This window comes from Engraulis encrasicolus, chromosome 14 (assembly GCF_034702125.1).
Source record: "Engraulis encrasicolus isolate BLACKSEA-1 chromosome 14, IST_EnEncr_1.0, whole genome shotgun sequence".
NCBI classification, from domain to species: domain Eukaryota; kingdom Metazoa; phylum Chordata; class Actinopteri; order Clupeiformes; family Engraulidae; genus Engraulis; species Engraulis encrasicolus.
The window spans coordinates 8536009-8553428 of NC_085870.1; the positions used below are offsets into that span (position 1 = coordinate 8536009).

The window sequence follows — 17420 nt, forward strand, 5'->3', positions numbered from 1 at the left end:
AATTAGTAAATACCAAGCCCTTCGATGTCGACTAAACTGTGTCTTCGAAGACACTCTGGCGTCGGCGTAGAGTCATTATTGTAATTAGTTGTCATTAATTAATGCTGACAGTTGCACCCGCCACTCCATAAATCGAAGCTTATCATCGTCATCATCATCATCATCACCATCATCATCATCATGTATGGAGTGCATATGCAGGGAGGCCGTATGTGAGTCTGACTTTGTGTGACTCGGAACATCGTTATGGTTCACCCGTGTTCCTCTCTTGACGATCTTGGTGGTGGCTCCTGCCATCTCTCAGCCCAGCCCTGCCCTCTGTCTCTTGTGGCGTACGGTACTGCAGCGGTTCCCAAAATTTCTCCTTGCGCAACCCCTTGTACATTTCAATGTGGTTCGCGCACCCCCTACCCGAATGTTTTGCTGTACTTATGGCCACTCCAACATGTCTTCACTGCACAAATCATTGCACATTGTACAGAGTTATTTAGGGACTCCTCATTTCCAAAAGACTTGATGTTTCCTCAAGCATACAATTCACCATACAATTAAAAACGGTTTAATTTTCATTAATGCTGTATAAAACACACATATCCGCCATTGCTCAATTCAGCCACCCCCTTGTGGCAGGCCGCGCACCCCAGTTTGGGAAACCCTGCAGTACTGCATCAGGACCCCATCCATCAGGCACTTCCTCAGCGCCACTGTCTAATCCACAAGGCCGCGTCTACAGGGCCCCCAACAACCATAAATTATCCCATAATGATCCATGACGGCCTGTCACTTTCACTTTATTAGCTATTAATTTGATGCTCTGCTTGTCTCCCTGATTTCACAGTCACAGATAATGCTCTCATTCGGGGGCTTTTCATTCGCCAACAAACCGCTGTCGAATATCCAGACGAGACAAAAAACACACACATTGTCACTTTTGTGAGCACGGTTCTTGAATGTTGGAGAGCATTATGCAGATGTGATTCAATTACTCATATACCGCGCATTGAGCAGATATGATCACAGGTATTCATCCAGTCTTTATTTCTAATCGTCTGAGATCATGCCAGAGTCTGATCATCGCACAATGCAAGCTCTAGATGCTCAGCCATGTGTGAAATGGAGTATTGGCTGTTCAGCACAGGTGCTTTGAAAACTCACTCAAAACTAATCTCTGCTCCTCAGTCTTACAAGAACGCCATGACACTGATTATCACCTAGGATTTATTTTGAGTCGCTTCAAACTTTTTACTCTTTTTCTATTTCAGAAATAACATTAGTTCCACCTGAGTTGAGCTGTTTTTTTCTCTCCAGACATAAGCCCAGTAATCCCTAGGCCTAGCAGTTCAGAATTTGCCGGAGATGAAAGCAGGAAGTCATTTAGATTGTATTAAGCGCTACATGGCATCTGATGGACCTTCCAATGCTCCTGGTTCATGTTAGCGTTACTGGTTTCACCGGAGCATAGCTTAGAGTAGAGTAGAGTAGAGTAGAGTATCGTTTATTGATCCCAGGGGGAAATTAAGGTGTCAAGTAGCATACACACATACATAAATAAAGACATTGCCCACAAGACATAACACACATATTACACATAAAATAATCATATGTAGGCTATAAAATAATAAACTCTCTGCTCACTCTTTTGAGGGTCACCATCATCTCCAGATTGAATATCATCCGATTTATGAGGTCTCATTGGGACGTGGAGGGGTTGATTAGGCATTTAAATATTCCCAGCGACATTATCGTGTCAGAATTACGCCGCATCAATATTTCATTTTCAGTAACAGTACACTCTGCATTTACAGTATTAGCTCCTTCTAGCAACATACTGTATTATATTCGGTACATTACATTACATTGAAGATGTGCTTTTATCCAAAGCCATTTTGGAAGGTCTCTGACCGAAACCTCTGCTCTTAAATAAGCAAAAGGATTTAAGACTCCAGACATTTCACAGTGTATGCAGTCATATTATTCCATAATGTTGTTGTTTATTTATTATTATTTGTTTGTTATGACTTCAGGGTAACCCTGGACCTTCTGGTCCCGCTGGTCCCCCTGGTAAAGACGGACCCAAGGGTGTGCGCGGTGACGGCGGCCCCCCAGGAAGACAGGGAGACGCTGGGCTGCGTGGACCTGCTGGAGCCCCTGGCGAGAAGGGAGAGCCTGGAGAGGATGGTCCCGCTGTAAGTATCCTCTCCATGGTCTATGTCTATGGTCTTTGTCTTGTCTTCTCGCACACCAAAAAACAGTTGCAGCAGTTGTGGGGCAGACCACTAAACTAGTAGGACTACACAACAGTAACTTGTGACCAAAGTTGGGTATAGCCAAACACACATACACACATACACACGCGCGCACAGACACACACACACACACACACACACACACACACACACACACACACACACACACACACACACACACACACACACACACACACACACACACACACACACACACACACACACACACACACACACACACACACACACACACACAGTATCCATAGTTCCTGTGACACGGCACATTTCACAACCAAGTCGGTCTGGCGGTCTTGGTTTTAGAACTCAATGGACATCCATTGGGTGTAATATCATTGATGTGCGTCAGCGAGCTCTAATTCTTGGAATCACAGCGCATAGCTACTCCTGTTGAGTGGCATTTTTTTGTTGTTGCCCAAAGCCATTTCATAGACACACACCTTTGAGAAATTGGATCACTCGTCAGCTTGGCAAGACTATAAGCTTGAATGAACGCTATGGTCATGATAGCCAGTTGCAATAGCTTTGTCATCCCTTTTTTATCAAGATCTATATCTTTTTAAAAACTAAACATTCATGTTAACATCAATGCTGATTTGTGAAGGCACAGTTTTGGGTCACTGGCCTAAGCTGGTTCACATACTCTAATGTATTTCCGTTGTCAAGATCTTCCACTTTACAAAAAAAGAAGCAAGGAAAAAAAACAAAAGGGGAAAAACAGACGGAAACCATCAACACACACCAATACTTGTGGAGGATTACAACAGCATTCAATACATTCCATTTCCTGTGACTCGATACGGCTTTTTGTTAATCAAAGCCTCTTTTGTCACTCAGGCATCTGTCTGTCTCTGCTCTCCTCTGCCCAAACACCCTGACAGGCAGCTCTCATTATCCCCCACAACTCAGACAGACAAGACAAGAAAAGACAAGACAGGCAGGACGGCAACACAAATACAAGCCCAGCCAAGAGGGGACATGTATTATAGAGCTCTATTCCAACATGCAGTATATCCACTTTTATAAAATATGTTAAAAATATAGTGTTTCTATTGTGTTTATTACATATTACATTACATTTGGCAGACGCTTTTTAACCAAAGCGACTTACAATCGAGGACATCGAGGTTTATCAGCTAATATCAGTAAATCAGCGTTTTGATGTTTCAAATTGCTATGGGAATATAAAATAACAACATTCATTCAGTTCCAATTGCCTTAACGCTGACAACATTAATGGAAATTGTATTTAAATGCCTTTCATTGTGTTTTGGAAAAGACAATCATGTGCACTGTAGAATAGAGCAGCATACGTATGTCCTTCAGCACAGCATAACCATTAGTCCGATGATGATTACAGTTCTCTGGCTCTCTGTTTGAACTAGGGCTAATATATTCAAACACAAGAGTGCCCTCCCTGCTTCTGGATAAATAGATCATATTTAACCCAGTCTCAGGTGTCATCATGAATTCAATTATAGCTTTACAAGGCTGCGCGATGTGGTCCGAAGCGCAAGGCCATGGGCGTGTGTGTGTGTGTGTGTGTGTGTGTCTGTCTGTCTGTCTGTTTGTGTGTGTGTGTGTGTGTGTGTGTGCGTGCGTGTGTGTATGTGTGACGTACATGGCATAATGAATATTCAAAGGAGCAATAAAGCGAAAATTGAAAAGTAACGAGGGTGCATTGGACCATGAGAATAATGAGTAGAACGCTGGCTCTCGGCCCATGCTGAATGGATGTCTTCATTCGCCATCCTTGTTTTATTGCATTCGTTTCTTTAATTACTTGCTTTTCCTGTTGTAGGAGCCAGTGCCTTACAACAAAACAATATTTCATAAACCTTTTAAAATTATTCCTGAATGTATTGCCCAAGTGTTCAATCTTCTCAAGTTCCAGTGATTGTACCCCCCCTTTCTGCCCAGACGACCATTTGATAGTAATCAACTGTCAGCCATTGTGGTGCTTTGTTGATGAATTCTATTTCGCAGACTAAATCACCCTCCCTACCTACCTTATTTGCATAATATGAAAAAGGTTTATTGCACCTTGTCCCACACAAACATGCTTCAGCTTCAAGCTGTCCTCCGTGTGTACCTGCTGTTCAATTCTGATATTTAATATCACACCTTTCGCTCCCTCTCTTCATAGGGTCCCGACGGTCCTAATGGTCCTCAAGGTCTGGCTGGACAGCGTGGTATTGTGGGTCTTCCCGGACAGCGTGGTGAGAGAGGTTTCCCCGGCCTGCCCGGACCATCTGTAAGTGACAGTCACCAGCACCGCCCACCGCATCTTGCTGCTAGCCCTTTACAGTGTTGCCAGATTGGGCTGTTTCCCGCCCAATTGGGCTGTTTAGGATGGCAGTCTGCGGGTAAAACTGGCATTTTGCAGGAAAACCCGCCCAATTTCGCCCAAATAAATCAGTATAATTGGGCGGGATTTAGTGCTTCCAGGCGGGTTTTGAGCATTTTTTGGCTTGGAAATCATCAGCCTCATCTGGCAACCCTGTCCCTTTAGCAGATGACAAACTGCACCGCACGGAGCCAAGCCACCTCTTGTCATTCTAGTCCTCTTGCTACTACAGCTCTCGAAATTAAACACATTTATAACGTAATGGATAATCAATGAGAATAATCACACGTGGACAATGCCACACGATTACATCAATCAGACGTGTTAGGGTACTTATCGTGTAATCAATGATGATTTCCTGCTAGTGCTGCTTGGTGCATCCTCTGTTGTTCGCCAACTGATTTTCTATTCTCCTGTTGGAGGCTCTTCAGATGAGTCTCTCTCGCCAAAGGATTTAGCGCTCTTTTCTTCCTCGTACAGAGCTGTATTTGCCTTAGAACGACTGATGAAGTGATTGCGATTACTTCAAGTGATGATATGTCTTGTCCTGGCATGGTATAGAGAGAAAACGTAATTTCATTTTTCCTTGTATGTCTTGTGCATATGATGAAAGTGACGATAAAAGCGGACTTGACTTGACTTGATGTGTCCTCTTTCCTTGCAGGGTGAGCCCGGTAAGCAGGGAGCTCCTGGTGGCGGTGGAGACCGTGGACCCCCTGGCCCAGTTGGTCCCCCTGGCCTGACTGGCCCCGCTGGAGAGCCCGGCAGAGAGGTGCGTCTCAAAAGGCCCAATCCGACGCATGTCACTTGTTCACTCCATAGTGCACTTAACCCATTGTTTCCTGGAGCAACATATACGCTGCATTGAAGTTCTTGAGATTTGAGCTGTTTTATTAAAAATGTGGGTATGTTAGAGCTGAATGAACACTATGCTAGTGCAAAATGAGGATTCCAGATTTTAAATGTACCTTATTTCATGTTTGTATGTGCTTCGGAGGCTGAGATATTTATGATTTGATAGGTAGAGGGCACCCTTACCCAAAAAAGGGCTTAGGACAAAATGGGTTAATGTAACCCTATCCACTCATAATCCGCTGTTATAAGGGCGACGCCATTACTACTTGGATAGTAGTGGCTAGTGCTAAGTCATTTAGAAGGACTATGGGCAGTCTAACCCGAACTAGCAGACCGGAAATGCTGTGGGAGCACGACAATCATCGAAGTGGGTGGGGTCAGAAGGTGAAGTAGACCCTATTGGAGAGCCCTGCAGATATGGTTATCAAAATGCTGAATCGGAAAACCTTCACTTGTGAACTACATAGTGCACTTAGCAACTCACACCCTGTGGGAGAGCCCAATAGAGAGGTGAGTATCTAAGGTTGAATTAAAAAAATCCCTTATTCACTCTATGGCCTAGTGCAGTAATGTAACTAACACTCTGTTGGAAAGCCCCGAGAGAGGTGGATATCAAAAGGTGAATCCGAAAACATTCATTACGCATCGCACTTAGCAATGCAACTCGCGCTCTATGTAGAACACTATGTAGTGAATCGGTGGGATGATTTGGACACAGCCAAAGTGCAAGTCAAAGTCTTGTGTGCCACATCAGGACAGGACGTGTACAGAATTGACCCTCTTACCCGAAAGCGGAGTGACGCAAACAATACACGACATAAAAAAGTGGAAAATTGGGTTTCGTGGGCTCTAGGACCTTAGGGGCATGGCTGAGTACAAAGACAAGATGAAAAATAATGTAGCAATGTAATAGTCATATAAAAATAAATATTAATAGATGAAACTTCAAGGCACAGTCACTGTGAGAGGAGACATAAACACCCACACAGGCCAGCTGGTGTCCCTCTCCTTACTTCACCCTAGTCTCTGCTGCCTCTGAAGCTGTGCTCTGTTCTCTGGTAATTACCTGGAAAAATAACACAGAATCCGGGTCAGAATGCACTATTATTACAATGCTGTTGCTTAGTAATTAGAATATTATAAAATATTGTCCTTTTTCTTTATTTAATTTACAAATCTCCGGCAATGACCTGGAAAAATAACACAGAATCCGGGTCAGAATGCACTATTATTACAATTCTGTTGCTTAGTAATTAGAATATTATAAAATATTGTCCTTTTTCTTTTTCTAATTTACAATTCTCCATGCCTTTGCATTATGCTAGCATAGCTGGTCCTTTTATTGCTAGCCTGTCATTCTTGTCCTCAATTTTAGAATAGGTCCTACAGTTTGCCCGAGGAACACAGTTACATAATTACATTACATTTGGCAGATGCTTTTATCCAAAGCGACTTACAATCATAGACATAATCATAGCATACATCACTTGCAAATAGAAAGTACACAGGAAATATTCAGAACAATAAGTGCAATTGCCAAGTCGTACTTGTACTTGGCCTACACGCACCCACACAACTTGCCTTAGAGATAACTCGGGTCTGGGCCAGATCAGGCATTAGTGCAGTAGTCACAAAATAGAAGAGTCTTCACATGCTTCTTGAAGATTGAGAGAGATGGCCCTAGTCTTGCTGCCTCTGGAAGTTTGTTCCACCACTGAGGGACAATGACAGAGAACAGTCTTGACTGGGATCGCACTTCATGCTAGTCGACACACAAGGAAGAGACACATATTAAACTCATCAGTGTATATTAAATTTAATCGTCTGTTCTCTGTGTGTGTGTGTGTGTGTGTGTGTGTGTGTGTGTGTGTGTGTGTGTGTGTGTGTGTGTGTGTGTGTGTGTGTGTGTGTGTGTGTGTGTGTGTGTGTGTGTGTGTGTGTGTGTGTGTGTGTGTGTGTGTTTTTTTCCTTGACAGGGCAACCCTGGTTCTGATGGACCTCCAGGCAGAGATGGTTCCGCTGGAGTCAAGGTGAGAAATGCTAATTGTCGCCACATTAGCATTCAAAGAAGCTACACGGCTCCCTGCTTATTAGCCGCGCGCTGCGCTAACGAGATAATCAGCAGGAAATGACTTCATTCCTCTGTATTACAATAGATAAGGTGTCGGCTGCAGTGTGAAAGTCACATACTTAACTTCTCACCTTCATCCGTTGAATATTTAACATTTTCATATACTTTCCATATACTGGCTGCTATTAGATTACGCACAAATCAGTTTTGTTGCACATCTCAAACTTGCAAGTGCATTTGAAATTACCCAATTAAGTCGCATATCAGGAACCTATAGAAAAGTGCTGCACACTGGCCATTTCACAGTAAATGATTTGTTGGTTAACAACATTATAGTCATTCTGTCGCCATGTATCCTTTTCTGTTACTACGTATTTAACTGAATCCTTCAGATTTTTTTACAAGTCAAACGATACTGACAGTTATTGTGGTGAGCCGTCATGTTAGCGTGCTCGTCTGTTTTTTGATGTGGTCGTCGTGGCGTTGTGAGTGACATTTGTGATTTGTTCAGGGTGACCGTGGTAACACAGGCCCTGCTGGCGCTCCCGGAGCCCCAGGTGCCACGGGAGCCCCCGGACCCGTCGGCCCCACCGGCAAACAGGGAGACAGAGGAGAGGCGGTGAGTAGAGCGTGCGCGCGCACACACACACACACACGCACACACACACACACACACACACACACACACACACACACACACACACACACACACAGGGAAACATAAAGATACGGAGAGAGAGAGAGAGAGAGAGAGAGAGAGAGAGAGAGAGCACATGCACACCAAGGTTATTTTCCAAGGCAAGCAATTATTGTCCAAAATGTGCACACACACACACACACACACACACACACACACACACATACACACTCACAGACTGCACTATTGATCGAATCACACAAATGCTGCACAGTGCACACCTATCTTAATAGCAGCACAGAAAGGTGTATCAGTAATACGAAGCTAGACAGACAAACAGACACACAGACAGGCGAGCAGAAAGACAAACAGACATTATCAATCCAAGCGAACTCGCACACAGACACTGCACACAGTGCACATAGCAGATCAGTCCACAATACAGAAATGTGAACTAGAAATACGAATACAGACAAATGCATGTACATAGACAGACAGGCGAGCAGAAAGGCAAACAGAGATTATCAATCCAAGCAAGCAAACTCGCAAACAAACACTGTACACAGTGCAGTGCACACATATCAGTCTGAAATCCAAGAATGTGTATTTTAGAAATTCAAAAAAGAGATATGCAGATTGACAAACAGATGATACACGCACAAATACAGGCATGTGGAAAGACAGACAGACGGCCACTGCACTTTTAAATCCAAACTCCCAAACAAAATGCTGCAGAGTCAGACAGTGCAACACATATCAGTCTGCAGCCCTGACAGAACCAGAGGCTCTGTTGATGCAGTTAGGGACCCTGGGACCCAGGACAAATCAGGCGTGTGCTGGGGTGGCTATTACATTTCTAGGCCTGGATCTGGGCTGATGATGGAGGATAACAGACATGGAAACAGACTTTTGTAGGTTGGAGAGAGACAGGGAGAGAGAGAGGAGAGGGGATGGAGAGGAGAGGAGAGGAGAGGAGGGAGGTGGATGGAGTCACACAGATGCAGGGGCAATCAATGAAAAAAAATCGCACCTAACAAGGCAGCAGTCTTGACGTAATAGCGGTAGTTTTGAAGCAGTCCCCACAAAATGGTCGGAAGAGTCATGAAGCAGCAGCAGATTTAATGGTGTTGTGCGTCCATTAAAATGAATAACAGTACTTGCTCCGCTCTTCAGGTAGCACACAGAATATAAAAATATAATCGAGCAGTACCCTGAAGAAGGCTTGTGCCGAAATTCGTGGGTCTCTGCTCCCATGTTTTTAAACTTATTAGCCATGTTTCAATAAAGGCTTTTAAATATTTTTTCCACCAGAAGAGTGCCTTGGACTCCCCTTTTTTGACAAGATATTGTTTTTTCGCCAACACCAAAGAGCACCTTCAAGATTTTTTCTGAACAATTCCCTGAGCACTTCAGATTTTCTCTTCACTTGATAAAAATATATGTCATTAAACATGAATGGTACCATGATACACTATGATTGGTGCTCCAGACTATGAGAGCAATTGTGTACAGTATGTTGAGATCAAATGAGTGTTTTTGTTATACAGTATGTGCTTGTGTGCGACGTGTCCTGTGTTTGAACCAGGCTATTTCTGATCCTTATTTGTAGGGTCCCCAAGGGCCTTCCGGACCCTCTGGACCTGCTGGAGCCAGAGGCATGGCTGTGAGTAACCTGCTCAATCACAAACCTTTTTGATGTACTTTGTACACACACACACACAAACACACAAACACGCACGCACGCACACACACACACATGCGCGCACACACACACACACACACACACACACACACACACACACACACACACACACACACACACACACACACACACACACACACACACACACACACACACACACACACACACACACACGCACGCACACACATAAACACACACACGCACACACCCAAACAGTGTGTTTCTGCAGATGCTGCTGCGATATTAAAGTGCACTCTCTTGTGTTATTGACCAGGAGTCTGTGGAGCGGTGACCTATATAGCAAACACCCCTGCCTTGCCAACAAAACATATTGAAGAATTATACTGTACCTGCATGAGTACAGGGACTGTCTTGGTCGATGGCATAGCCCATATATACTTCTGTAAACCAATGCTTTTAGGTGTTTTTTTATATTTATGTTAACAAATAAATATAGTTACATAAACATTGTTACAATCTTAACATGTTTTCATATTAACCTGCTCTATTGAATTTGTATCCCTCCCAGGAAGCCAATGATTCTCATGCCTGTCTTATTTTTATGAAAGCACAAAAGCACAAAAACTCTGTTACGTAAAGCCATTAACACATTGCCATGTTGAAGGATGTGACATCCATGTGCTGTTTCCGCCATCCTGCAGGGGCCCCAAGGACCTCGCGGAGACAAGGGAGAGGCCGGCGAGGGTGGCGAGAGGGGACAGAAGGGACACCGTGGATTCACCGGTCTGCAGGGTCTGCCCGGACCTCCCGTAAGTGGCATTTTCCCGTCTTGTACACCTTCTCTCTCTCTCTCTCTCTCTCTCTCTCTCTCTCTCTGTCTCCTCACTGTTCTTCAGCTAACTCCACCGGGGTTGCGTTATATATATAAAATATATAAAATATTTAAAGCTAACTGACCCAGTGTGGCCATGGAGTGGGAAACAGCGATAGATCCACCAGGCAATATATAGATAAATAGAGAGACATAGCATTAGCTAGAACAAACACATGTGTACTGAATTATATATGACTTTCAGTATGTGCAATATGCTTCACAGTCCTCAAATCAGATTTGTGTAGCTGCGAAAGTGTTGGAAAGAGATGGATGGATGATTGGATTGAACTGGTATTGTTCTATTGTCTTTTATTCTCGTTCTCAATCTGTTCATCTTTCATCTTCCCCCCAACAGGGTCAGGCTGGAGACCAGGGTGCTACTGGACCTTCCGGACCTGCTGGAGCAAGAGTAAGTTCAAAATTCATATTTTTCTACACAGTAGAAGTGTTAATGCAACACTAACAGAGTCGATTTAACACCTTCTAGAGTTTATTGGGTCCCCGAGTACTCTCTAATAGGGCTTTCAGGCCGACCAGAACGGAGCTGGAGCCGGTGCCCACACCAGTTACGTTCAGCACTAAAGTGCTTATCTGCGAACCGCCCGTGTTCATACCGGGCTCTGAACTTTTCCTGCACGTGACTGTGTTACCCGGATGAACCTACTGACTGGCACGCTGTCGTCACGGTTCGCGGAGAAAAACCTAGTATTTTGCGGTTCGCATTGCGAACCAACTTTCTGGTTCGCGAACGCAAATATCTCTGGCATGAACACAACGGCCGGTTCGCGATTAGGTGCGGGAACGGGCTCCAGCACGGTTCTCAGTCGGCCTGAACGCGCTCTAAGTGTTGAATTAACACTGCATTTTTTACTGTGGATACCTGGCACCATCACAAAATACTTTCAACCCTCTGTTCCCTTGAGTGTTAAGTACATGTGTTAACTTATGATTGCTCCCCCGAATAGGGACCCGCTGGACCAGTCGGTCCATCTGGAAAGGACGGCGCCAATGGACTCCCCGGACCCATCGGACCCCCTGGACCTCGTGGACGTTCTGGCGAGACTGGTCCCTCTGTAAGTTTTTTTTTTACTGTCGTCTGTGCCAGAATTAGAATCAGGCTGATGATACACCAGCAAAATGTTCAGCAGTGACACTTTACGTAGTCAGTAGCTGTCTGATTACTAATCCCAAATATGTCAGCAGCTCAGCCCAATACTGTAAGTTGGTGAAAATGCTATTTGTCAGAGTTCTGAAGATATTACCAAAAGGGCAGTGACCAGGTCTTACTTAAAATTCTCAGCTATGTCATATAAATGATATGATGTAGATTCCAGCCATCAGTGAATCAAACAGGCTTAAAGACCTTAAAAGCATCATAACCCAAACATCATCATTCCCTTCATCATCTCTACTTCTTCCCCACCATCTCCCATCCTCCCATCCTCCTACCTCGGGGTCCTCTGAGGTAGGCAAAGTACAATTGACTTAAGGCCCTTTTCCACTGCCGATTTTCTGGTACGCGCGTCTCGGCCTGTCAAGCTGTAGGCCTACCAGAAAACTGGCAGTGGAAAAGAGCCTTTAGCTTGTTTAATAACTAGGCCCAAAAGCATCACAAGCCAAATATCATCTTCACTTGTGTCTTCCCTTGCCCTCATTTTCCCACCAGCCCTAACTCTGAGGTAGATGAGGTTGACTTTACTTCCCTAATTTAGTAACAGACTCAAAAAGCATCATGATGACTCAAACATTATCAATTTCTCTCCTTTCCTCCTCCTCCTTCCCTCCCATACAATCCCCGATCCCTTTCTCTACTTCAGGGTCCTCCCGGTAACTCCGGACCCCCTGGTCCTCCCGGTCCCCCAGGCCCTGGCATCGACATGTCCGCCTTCGCCGGCCTCGGCCAGCCCGAGAAGTCCCCCGATCCCATGAGGTACATGCGCGCCGACCAGGCGGCCGGAGGCCTGCGCCAGCACGACGCCGAGGTGGACGCCACGCTCAAGTCCCTCAACAGCCAGATCGAGAACATCCGCAGCCCCGAGGGCTCCAAGAAGAACCCCGCCCGCACCTGCCGCGACCTCAAGCTCTGCCACCCCGACTGGAAGAGCGGTGAGTTGTGGGGTGGGGTTGGTAGTGCACCTTGCCAAACTCAAACTATGTCATAGATGTGTACTCATACTACGAGTGGGTAACAACAGTGTAAGGCAATTGACCAGTGAGGTAGAAAAAAGGGGTGCTTAATATAAAGAGGGTGAATAAAATATTGAGGTCTGTAGGCCTTCATGCTGTGGAATTTGCAGTGTTGAATGTTTGAATTTGAATGTCTTGACAGCATCAGAATATCTTGTCAACCGAGTTTTTGGAAAATGCACATTTCACTAGTATGAGGTGAATATTCATCCCTTTGGCTCTTTTTCCGTTGTGCTCTGCAGGAGAGTACTGGATTGACCCCAACCAGGGTTGCACCGTTGACGCCATCAAGGTCTTCTGCAACATGGAGACTGGCGAGTCTTGCGTCCACCCCAAGCCCAACAGCATCCCACGCAAGAACTGGTGGTCCAGCAAGGGAGACCGCAAGCACGTCTGGTTCGGCGAGACCATGAACGGTGGTTTCCACGTAAGTCTGCCGCTCTCCACATTTCATCACACTTGGGAAGATTTCCACCATGTTGAATTTCCATTTTCCCATAGACAAATCTTGTGCAAGCTGGGAGAAGTCAGAGGCTTAAGGGCCGTACACACACGTCACTGCTAGTTACTCGCTCAGCGAATGAACTCAAGTCAAGTCAAGTCAAGTAGGTTTTATTGTCAATTTCTTTACATGCACTGGTCATACAAAGAATTTGAAATTACATTTCTTGCTTTCCCATACAGACATAGACTAATCTAGGTAAGGACATAGACAGTATAGACATAGACAGTACTTATACATGGACTTAAGACAGTATGGACATAGACAGTGCTCATACAGACATTTAAAGTGCAAGACTGGACAACAGAAGACTTGTAGAGGACATACATTAAGAGGTATTGTTGTGCTTTTGTGCTTTTCCTAAAAAAGTCCTTTATAGCGTTCTGACATGGTAATAGTAGCATTTTGAAGAAAAATAAATATTAAAAAGGTCTGTCAAGTACACCAGCAGCAGTGTGTGTGTGTGTGTGTGTGTGTGTGTGTGTGTGTGTGTGTGTGTGTGTGTGTGTGTGTGTGTGTGTGTGTGTATAGAATGTATAGAATGTCAATGTGTTCCAGCGAGACTAGCAGGCGAGTAGGCGAGTACTGCACAAGCGATGCGATGCGATGTGGGCGGATCCCGAGTTGAAAATATTTTATCTTCGAGCGAGGCGAGAAAGCGAGTAACCAATTGGAAGGCAGAGTTCGGTACTTCTCGCCTGTTCATTGGCAGTTAAAGCCGCGGGAACTTTCAGCGAACGTTCCATGAAAGAGAGGCGAGTAGACGAGCAAGCGAGAAGCTAGTAAATAGCAGCGATGTGTGTGTACGGCCCTTTAGTGCATTACTGAAATAGCAGCTATAGTATCCTGCACCTGTCTAAAGGGCCTTTTCCACATACAACCTGGCCATGTCGTGCTGCGTCGTGTCGAGCGGAGTGGTGTTGTTAACTCAGCCTGGTTTGTGTTTCCATTACAAACCATGTTACCCGAGGATGGTTAGAGTTACATTTTTGGTGTTGTCATGTAGCATTACTTTATGTTGGCTAGTTTACTAACGTAATAATGCCGACAGATATCTGATCCATGGAAGTAGGCTATACATAGTTTGAGCGACATCATATGTGGATGCTACAATGTTGATTTCTACCTTCGATTTAAATATCAAAGTAATAAAGTGTCAAACTAAAGAGAGGTCGAAGGTAGTTGATTGGGTGGCCGGTATAATTGTGTTTTGATTCACCGGCAGTGACATTACCGGCTCTGGGGTCCGTTTCTCGAAAGCGCCTTTGCTATCGTCGTTAGCAAAGTCCTTCGTACGAGCGACTCAACTCTCTCTCGACAGCGACACTCACCACTAAATCCAAGGGAACGGTTAGACGGTCTTAAGACGGTCTTAAGACGGTTAACAACGACAATAATCGAGAAACGGACCCCAGCTCAGTTCAGCCAGCCAACAAAGACGAGGGCTGGTTTCTGAGCTGTGCCGTGCCATGCTTGCTAATCGAAACACAATAAACGGCGGCCAAACTGTGCCGTGTCGAGCTGTACCGGGTAGAAAATGGGCAGTTGGAAAAGGGCCTACAGCAGGACTATTCAAATGGCGGCCCTGGGGCCAGATGCGGTTCTGGCCCCCCACAAGCCCCTTGAAATACAGAATCGTTTTTAGAGATAAAATGATGGGTTCCGTATCGAGCTGAAACTAGACACGGGACGTTAAAATGCAAGAAATTACATTTAAGAAATGCAAAACTTTATGGGGGAGGACCCCCAGACCCCCCACTTCAATGAAGTGTCCCAGATTTTTTTCATTGGCAGTCGGCAACCATAACAACCATCGCCCCTTTACTGGGACGAATTTGAAAAACTGGCCCTTGTTGACATTTAATTGAATACCCCTGGCCTACAGTATAATGTCCAACAATGTTCTGATGCCCACTCTCTGCTCTTCCTCTTCCTCCACTCCGCGCTCCACTCTACCCCCTACAGTTCAGCTATGGCGATAACACCCTGGCCGCCAACACCGCCAGCATCCAGATGACCTTCCTGAGGCTGCTGTCCACCGAGGCCTCCCAGAACCTCACCTACCACTGCAAGAACAGCGTGGCCTACATGGACGGGGCCACGGGCAACCTCAAGAAGGCCGTACTGCTGCAGGGCTCCAACGACGTGGAGATCCGCGCCGAGGGCAACAGCCGCTTCACCTACAGCGTGCTGGAGGACGGATGCACGGTGAGGAGGATTACATACAATCACACACACACACACACACACGCAAACATTTAGATGTAGAGAGGCTGACAGACAGACACACACAGAACAGCATACAGTTTGACATACAGCGTGCTGGAGGACGGATGCACAGTGAGGAGGATTACATACACTCACACACACACACAATTTTTAAAATCTTTTTGAGGACACAAAAAACACAACAATTTTTACTCTTTATAGGCTTCAAACCTATAATAAGACGTAATAAACTAATCTTGAATCTTGACACACATGCAAACATTTAGATATAGACAGGCAGACAGATAGACACACACACACACACACACACACACAGCACAACATACAGCTTCACATACAATGTGCTGGAGGACAGCTGCACATTGAGGGGAATAGATACTCGGACAGACACACAGACACGCACATACTCACTCACGCATACAAACACACACACACACATGCACACAGCCAAACACACACAGTTACTGATTCACGCATACATACCCACACAAACACATATAAAGTATATGTACTCACATACCATGCACATAACCTACACTATTGTTTACAAATTAAGCGTCCACAACATGACCTTTATTTCCTTCCCCGGATAAATTGAGTACTCCTTCTGTGCTCTCCATTGGCCCCCACACATTCATTCATTTATAGCATATGAGCACCGTGGCCAAACCCCATGGGGCCGAGATAATTACAGGCTGGAGATTTACCGTACATAGGTCTGGCTATTCTCGTTCATGTAATTGAAAAGGGACCAAGACTGCTCCACAATGACCTAACACTGTTTTTGTTCTTGTTGTTGTTTTGTTTCCCCTCTCTCTCCCTGGCGCCAACAGAAACACACAGGCCAGTGGGGCAAGACAGTGATCGAGTACAGATCGCAGAAGACCTCTCGTCTGCCCATCGTGGACATTGCGCCCATGGACATCGGTGGACCCAACCAGGAGTTTGGCGTTGACGTCGGAGCTGTCTGCTTCTTGTAAAAAAAAAGAGAGAGGCACGGCAAACATGAGACAAAGAATATTAAAAACGTGAGAGGAAAAACACTCCAAAAAAAATGACAGAACGAAAGAAATAAAAAAGAAAGAACGGAACAAGGAAAAAAAATTAAAGATCAAGACACGTTTTTTGATTAAAAACGGGACTCTTTTTTTTCTAAGTAAAAAAAGTGCTTTCCAAGTCGTACTCCTAGGATATATGCACTGAAAGGCACCGGCAATATTCATCTGTGATTTCCTCCCAAAACAAAAAAAAGACCACCTTTCTTATAAAAAAAGAGATATCACTTCATATCCCAAACCAAGCCCCAAACCAACCAGCCACAACCCCCCAAATCATAAAGCCCCGATGTCCCCGACCCGATCCGTTGCACGGCCCTCCACTCTACCCCCCCACAAGGGCTGACCTCCCCTCTCCAGCAAGATGGAACCATGACGGCGGGGAAGGAAGAGGCAAACAACAAAAGAAGCCAAAGTCTACGAAGCAAGAAAACTATCGCATGTCTTGTTTTTTTTTTCTTTTTTAATTTATTTATTGTTGAGGTGTGGGCCCCTTGTGTCGCCAGGAACAGGGCACGACCGTTTTGTCGTTGCCCAAGACCGAAGGCCGCCTTCACGATAGGACGCAGCCAGCTTTCAGTCACCCCTTCCCCCCATACCTCTCTTTCTCTCTCTGGTCTGCGCACCACCCCCCCCCCCCCCCCCCCCCCCCCCCCCCCCCCCCCCCCCCCCCCCCCCCCCCCCCCCCTCTCTCCAGTCTTTCCTCTCACTCTCTGTGTCACCCATGCATGTGTTG

The 17420-nt window shown here is 45.4% G+C and overlaps 1 protein-coding gene across 1 annotated transcript in view; it reads left to right on the forward strand.

Moving 5' to 3' along the window:
• col2a1b (collagen, type II, alpha 1b) overlaps positions 1 to 17325 on the forward strand; it is a 103797-nt gene extending 86472 nt beyond the window's left edge. Inside the window, exons 41-53 of the mRNA XM_063216239.1 lie at positions 2025 to 2186; positions 4411 to 4518; positions 5276 to 5383; positions 7443 to 7496; positions 8049 to 8156; positions 9784 to 9837; positions 10539 to 10646; positions 11067 to 11120; positions 11677 to 11784; positions 12529 to 12817; positions 13141 to 13325; positions 15366 to 15608; positions 16463 to 17325. Of these exons, the coding sequence (XP_063072309.1) occupies positions 2025 to 2186; positions 4411 to 4518; positions 5276 to 5383; positions 7443 to 7496; positions 8049 to 8156; positions 9784 to 9837; positions 10539 to 10646; positions 11067 to 11120; positions 11677 to 11784; positions 12529 to 12817; positions 13141 to 13325; positions 15366 to 15608; positions 16463 to 16609 (1728 nt within the window). The 3' untranslated portion in view covers positions 16610 to 17325. The remainder of the gene's footprint in view (positions 1 to 2024; positions 2187 to 4410; positions 4519 to 5275; positions 5384 to 7442; positions 7497 to 8048; positions 8157 to 9783; positions 9838 to 10538; positions 10647 to 11066; positions 11121 to 11676; positions 11785 to 12528; positions 12818 to 13140; positions 13326 to 15365; positions 15609 to 16462) is intronic.
• Positions 17326 to 17420: the final 95 nt, after the last annotated feature.